This window comes from Acyrthosiphon pisum, chromosome A2, assembly GCF_005508785.2.
Source record: "Acyrthosiphon pisum isolate AL4f chromosome A2, pea_aphid_22Mar2018_4r6ur, whole genome shotgun sequence".
NCBI lineage: Eukaryota > Metazoa > Arthropoda > Insecta > Hemiptera > Aphididae > Acyrthosiphon > Acyrthosiphon pisum.
The window spans coordinates 19,929,627-19,936,274 of record NC_042495.1 but is presented as its reverse complement, the minus strand read 5'-3'; the positions used below and the strand labels follow the sequence as shown (position 1 = coordinate 19,936,274).

Below are 6,648 nucleotides of genomic sequence, written 5' to 3'. Positions count from 1 at the left end.
CCATTATAGATTTCACTCAACCTTTTTGTCAAAATGACAATACTAATAATTATAATGATAATTGATTTTGTACCATTGATCATACTAATACTACTATTATAAATATAACAAGATATCTTGTCGGCTCTATATCAACAAGAATTTTGTCAATCCAACATAGAATTTTATCTTTATGAATGTAATTTTTTTTAGTAGTATGATTAATACTACTATTACTTATGTTTTTTTTTAAAACATTTCTACAATAGTTTACTCTAAATTTTAAAAAGTATAAAAATTTAATTGTAGGTCCCTACAATGATTAAAATAATACAACATTTTTATTATTATTTTAAATTATAATTAAACATTTTTTTATTATAAAACATTTATAATTCATTCTGCATTGTTTAAATCCGATAAAATCTGGCCCAATGTATGACAGGCTTTATCATACTTGGTATTGAGTACATAAAAATATTTTTGTATAAAAAGCCATACAATTGATGATTGTGGTGGATATTCTAAATTAAAAATATGAACAATTTTAAAGCATACATCAATTGCAGATGATATCGAAAAAAGTTTAAATTTTATACAATCAAAGAATACAATTATTTCTTTGGGCTTGCTTGGAGTACCACAAATCAATATAAAAGGTTGGATCGGTGTATTTTCATTACAACGCTTAGTTATATATTCTTCAATTTCAGCTATTGAGGATTTGAAAATCATAAAACTGTCTTGACTATCCTTTATTGAATACTTGACCAGGTTTTTTTTGCCATTATCGTCTCTTGTTATTTTTTTACTGGTTGGAACAAAAATTGTATGCAATAAATAAAACATAACTGCATGTTTTTCATCTAAAAAAAAATAATATTTTTATTAATATGATTATTATAAAAATGTATTCAAATCATTACTTTCACTGATAGTAGTTATATTGTCATTAAGGTTTTGCAGTAATTTTTTACTAGCTACGTCTTTAGTTTGTTCGTTTAACAATTTAATTACTTTTTGAAACTTCATTTCCAATACACATTTAAGATCAGGACAATCAGGGTAAAGTGTTTTAAAATCAATATCAATCTGTTAAAATACATATTTTAAGTTAGTAAAATGCATTTTTTAAATTTTATGTTATTCTTACAAGTCTATAACCAAGAGGTAGAGTATAACTCTTCCATTTTTGAAGAATTTCGGCAGTAGAGGAAGTTTTTTGAATTTCACATAGTCTATGTTTTGTGGTTTGTTTCCACAAATTTTCAAGTTCAGGAAACGAGCAACTGTCATCATACATTATTTTATCCAGTATATAATTTATGTCATCTTCAGGTTCTAGTAAAAACAAACAAAAACATATATTTGAACAAGTCATATAATTTCATTTTATTCTTTGAAAATAATTTTGTCCCTACCAAATTCAATATCATGTCTACTGTGTGATATTGTTTTGCAGACAGAAGGTTCTTTGCTGGGTACCAAACCACTAATTTTAAGAGTTCTCATGGAATTATAATACTTAGAATATAGCTTTCCCTTTGGATTTTTATTCAAACCATCTTTCATAAAATAAGTATCCTATAGAACAGAAATAATTATATACACATTAAATTTACTATATATACCTAGTAAATTAATTGCACTATTTAAGATAATTGTTAGTTAACATACCTTCACTTCAGTTTGAAAAATGTTAACAATATCTGATCCAATACTGGAGGCCAGATTTACAGACATTGGAATTTGTTTTGTTATTATGTAACTAATAATTGCATCAACCAATAAAGTTCTTATATTATTGTTTAATTTTTTATTGTTTTTGTAGTAATCCAAGATCATTTTTCCAGTTGTTGTTGAATTTAAAACTTCTTGCAAACACATTTTAACAGACGGTGTTGTATGCTGAACTGATGTTGATGACATATTATTTACTGGCAAATTTGGTGGTGTTGTATGCTGAACTGATATTGATGAAAGATTATTAACCGGCAAATTCACAATTGAATTGTATTTTTGCCATTCTTGAAGTTTATGAGTAAATTTTGCTTTTATACCAATAGGAAACTTTGACATTAATTCATTAATATGATCCTTTTGTAAGATTTGTAATGCTTCTATATCAATAAATTCATCTAAATACCAAATAATTAGTAACAAAAAAAAAAAAAAATGTATTTTAACTTAAATTTATTACCAACTAATGTTTGATATAAGAACTCCAACTTCCACGTCTTTAATAAGTCAAGCACGAGTTGAAGATCTTCTACTGGATAATTATAGTCATATAGTTGCATCATTACTGGGATGTTATTTGATTCCTGTTAGAATAAAATATTATAGCAGGTACATCTCAATTACAAAAAAAACTTACATTAACTTCAATTAAAATGCTATTTTCAATTTTATCATCAGGAATATTATAAGCATTATTATCTTCCATAACCTCGCTGGTTTGATCTGCCATAGCTTAAATCTAACACTAATGCTATACACTAAGCACTAAAAAAAGCGTCAACAGCAAGCACCTGTGTAATTAAAGTTAAAATAATAATATAATCGAAAATAAGCTTTAAACTTAATATGTAAAAATTGTATATAATATACTAATAATATAATAAGTAATATATAATAAACAGAGCATTTTTAAATTTGGTAGTCCTGAAAAGGACTTTTTATGTACCTATGCTTTGTCCTGAAAAGGACTTTATAAGTATGTCTAGTCCTGAAAAGAACTTTTTAAGAATGCCTATTTAGTTATAAATAAAACTAAGTTAAAATATTATGTTTTATTTATTTATTTATTTATTAAATATGTACAAAAATAGAATTAAAAAATTATTATAGATTAGGAAAAAAATTCCTTTAAGCGAATCATCAATTTTCCTGTTGCAGTTTTTATAATGTTTATAGGTGGACCACTAAATTCATTGATACTGTTTATTTTACAATCATTGACTATTGTTTTTTTTTTATCAATTTCAAAAGCTTCAAAATGTAAATGAAAGTCTAAAATTTGGATTTGTTTAGATACTATAAAAATATTGGAATTATCATTTACAACTATTATCTCTGAAATTTCAAACAAACACATTTCATCAATAAATTTTGTTAAACAATAACCTCTTTTATATACTGTTCCCATATATTCAACTTGGCTGTAGCACTTATACATTGTTAATGGAATATAAATTGTGTTTAATATTGCATCTGAATGAAGAGTACAAATACAATATTTTGGATTTAATATAATTGTTGTATTGTTAGACTGTAGAATAAAATGTACAAATTTTAACTGCATTTTTTTTTGCTAAAGTTAAAGTTATATTTTTTCTAGAACAAGTAGAACGAGCATACATTTTAATCTCTTTATGTTTGCCTTCAAATCTCATACACCAATAACTTCTTGGTGGGCCAGAATATTGTATTATTGTAGGATAATGAATTAGAAAGTGGTGCTTTGGTTTCAAATTGTCTCCAAAAAGTGTTACATACAGAGAGTTATGTTGTTTAATCAACTGTTTTAAATTTGAAATTGAATTTTCAGTAAATGTATATGCCATAATTAAATCAACTATTTTAAGAAGCGTTAAAAAAAAGTTCCATACTTCACAATTATCTGGGATTAAATCTCCAACCATAAGAGAGAAAAAATGAACAAATGTCATCATTTCTCTGGCTGTCATTTTTAAATGAAATTTATTTAGGTGTAATTCAGTTATATTTGGTGATATATTTCCTACTTCAATAGTGCCATAGTTGAAATTAGCTTTTCGATTATTTAATGTGGTCAAAGAAAATAGTTTAACAGTAGAAGTGTAGTATTTTATTATATGGCACATGTCATAATGACATACTCCTTCAAAAAGATCATGCATACTATCTGCACAAAAATTTTTTGTAACATGAAAACTGTTTAACGAATTCATAATAGACTGGTTATAAATACCAGTTTCACTAAAACACATTTTAGCCACATCTTCAGAATAATTTTGAATATTGCGCATAACTGATGCATCTTCTTCATAAAGCTCATTTGCTACAGATTTATGGATTTTACAAAATCTACAATAATAGTTTGCAGAAAATGACTTACTGAATTCTAGTAAACTATTTAATCCTAAATTGTCACCTAACACTAGGCCAAGTAGGAAATGTACACGAAAATCGCCATGTTCAGTAGATATGTTCAATCCTATGTTTTCAAGTTCATTTAATTCATTTATTAAAATTTTAAAACATTTATCATTTCCAAACTCTTTAATATCAATTGATTTTATTAGTGCTGCTAAAAAAATACTTGAAAGTTTAGAATTATTTGTAGCAAGCGGAAAGTTATAATATACAGCAGCAATTGATTGAACATTTGCATGTGAGCCCAGGGGGTTATTTATTTCAAATTCATCAACATATAAGAAGTATGGAAATACAATTTTTCCCTCATATAATGTTTATTTTTTCTTTCCATAATTTACCCTTGCACAAAATTTGAAATTACATCACTATCACTTTGCTCATATTTTTAACAGTTCATCATAATGCAATTTTAAAATTATTATCATGTTCAAAATACCATTTTGAATTGTTGTTTTATTGGGTAGCAAAGCACCTTTAGTTATTTTTTCATCATATGTGATATTACCAGCGTGATCCATAGGCACAATTTCATTATTTATAGTAAACTGATGCAGAGGTGACATTAAATTTCTCTGCTTAACCAAATTATTTAAGCGTGTCTGTACTACAGTAAATAAAAAGGGTCCAATATAACTGTTTCAAATTTCGAAATTTTAGAAAGTTGTAAAGGTTCATTAATCTCTTTTTCAACTAATTTTTTAAAAACTGAGGCCATGGGTTTCAAAACATTTTCTTTCATTTCAGATTGAATGAACATTACATCACTAATGTTGAAGTTATTACTATTATGTAAACTTAAAATAAATTTAACGGTGGACTGATACAAAAGCTCAACTGAATTTTCAAAATCAAACGTACTAATAACTATATTATCAACACATTGATTGTCATTATTCTCATTAGAAAAATTATTTGTATTATCATTTGAAATTTCATTGTTAAGTATATTATTTTGCTGTTCATTAGGTGGTAATGTTATATTATTAGAATTTTGAGTAACATGTTTTTTTAATATATGTCTTTTGAAAGAAGACAGACAGTTAAATGATTGAGAGCAGAATGCTTCACAACAAGTATAGGTGCTATCCGGTTTTAAGAGATGAATTATTTTAAAGTGAGCAACCAAAGCATGCAAATTATTAACAACTACTTTACAAATAAAACAAATCATTTTATTGCTTACCTGTCAGTGCGAATAGACTGGTTGGTATTATAATATACTTATAAGTCAAATAGTAAATACACTGTAATACTGCAGATTATTGCAGAAATCCAGTAAACTAGATTAAGACTTGAGAGCCTGCACAGTGCACGTACGGAGAACGGACAACGACAAAGAACAAATATACGTGTAGCCGGTTGCCGGTATACTTTACAGCGGTGAGCCGTGTAGTAAATTATCACATTAACAATATTTTTGTCCTACTGATAAGATTATTGTAGAATTATTGCATTATTGCACCCTCATGACTCGCGTCTCTAATCCTGTTCCTCCAACGCAACGCAGTACCCTTGTAAATAATTTTATCACATTGATAATATTTTTGTAGAATCAACGGTACTAAATTATCAACTTCACAAATTGTATTGTCAATAAAATAACAGTTTATTTTTTGAAATATTATAATTAACAATACACCATGGTCGTGTCAATAAAACAATATTATTATCCCCAACATTTACCTTGTAGAATAAACAAAACATTTTCTTAGTGAAAAACGTTATATTGTTAAGCATCGACAATTGTGTATTGTCAAAATTACCAATCGTATTTCTTTGGGTGCATTCTGAGACGATGGCATATGATATTCTTTGTATATTTTAAATATTGTATTATATTATGTTTAGTATTTTCCAAGTCGAAACGCCGCTCTAATTATTTTCATAAACTGGCCAGCCGGTGTACTAATTAAACGGTGTATCATAGGTGCATACAAACTAATCAATACTAAATAATTAGTCGTGTGCATAACAACAACAATACAAACTGTATAGTAAAAAAAAACTACAAGTTTTATAGACGTACAACCATTTTTAATAAAGCTAAATAATTTATTAAGGTGATTCTTTTATTTTTACAAATATTTTTGTATATTCCTTTCATATTCTTTAATTGTTTTTCTTATATAATCTCTCTTTAATTTTGTATTTTGTATTTTGTATTTTGTAATTCATAGGTGTGAATTTCTCTTCACGAAATTGTGTCTTCGTTTGGTTTGGGAATGACACTAACACATCTTCGTCACATAGGCTATGAACAATACCTGCATAATATGGAAATCCAATTAAATAGGTCTGATTTTTTTTTTATGAACCGACATGAAAACCACTCTCTTGTTTTATTCCTCCAGCTCTGGTTACGGTTAAGATAAATCATCAAAACCGATTATCAATTCTTCCCTGTTATATACATACCTATAAACTTTCCTCTTGAATCACTCTATCAATTAAAATAACCACATCAAAATCCGTTGCGTAGTTTTAAAGATGTAAGTATACAGACAGAAGAAAGGACTTTGTTTTATAATA

At 26.7% G+C, this 6,648-nt stretch overlaps 1 protein-coding gene across 2 annotated transcripts; it reads right to left on the bottom strand.

Annotated features, from left to right (window-relative positions):
• Positions 1–367: 367 nt before the first annotated feature.
• Positions 368–5,898, bottom strand: LOC115034241. 2 transcript variants are annotated; one of them, XM_029490417.1, is made up of 8 exons: positions 5,303–5,898; positions 2,357–2,510; positions 2,180–2,303; positions 1,657–2,117; positions 1,401–1,563; positions 1,133–1,320; positions 906–1,071; positions 368–845 (listed from the first exon to the last, which is right to left on the bottom strand). In XM_029490417.1, the coding sequence occupies exons 2-8, from the start codon at positions 2,447–2,449 to the stop codon at positions 376–378; spliced, it is 1,665 nt and encodes a 554-aa protein (XP_029346277.1). In that variant the 5' UTR covers positions 2,450–2,510; positions 5,303–5,898; the 3' UTR covers positions 368–375. The 2 variants fall into 2 exon arrangements, with proteins under 2 accessions (XP_029346277.1, XP_029346278.1); XM_029490418.1 differs by lacking the exon at positions 2,357–2,510.
• Positions 5,899–6,648: the final 750 nt, after the last annotated feature.

Coding starts and splice junctions, on each gene's coding strand:
- LOC115034241 (XM_029490417.1), bottom strand. CDS start 2,449: ATGGCAGATCAAACCAGCGAGGTTATGGAAGATAATAATGCTTATAAT. Junction 1,321..1,400: donor TAGACATGATATTGAATTTG/GTAGGGACAAAA, acceptor TGTTTTTACTAG/AACCTGAAGATGACATAAAT. Junction 846..905: donor TATAACTACTATCAGTGAAA/GTAATGATTTGA, acceptor ATTTTTTTTTAG/ATGAAAAACATGCAGTTATG.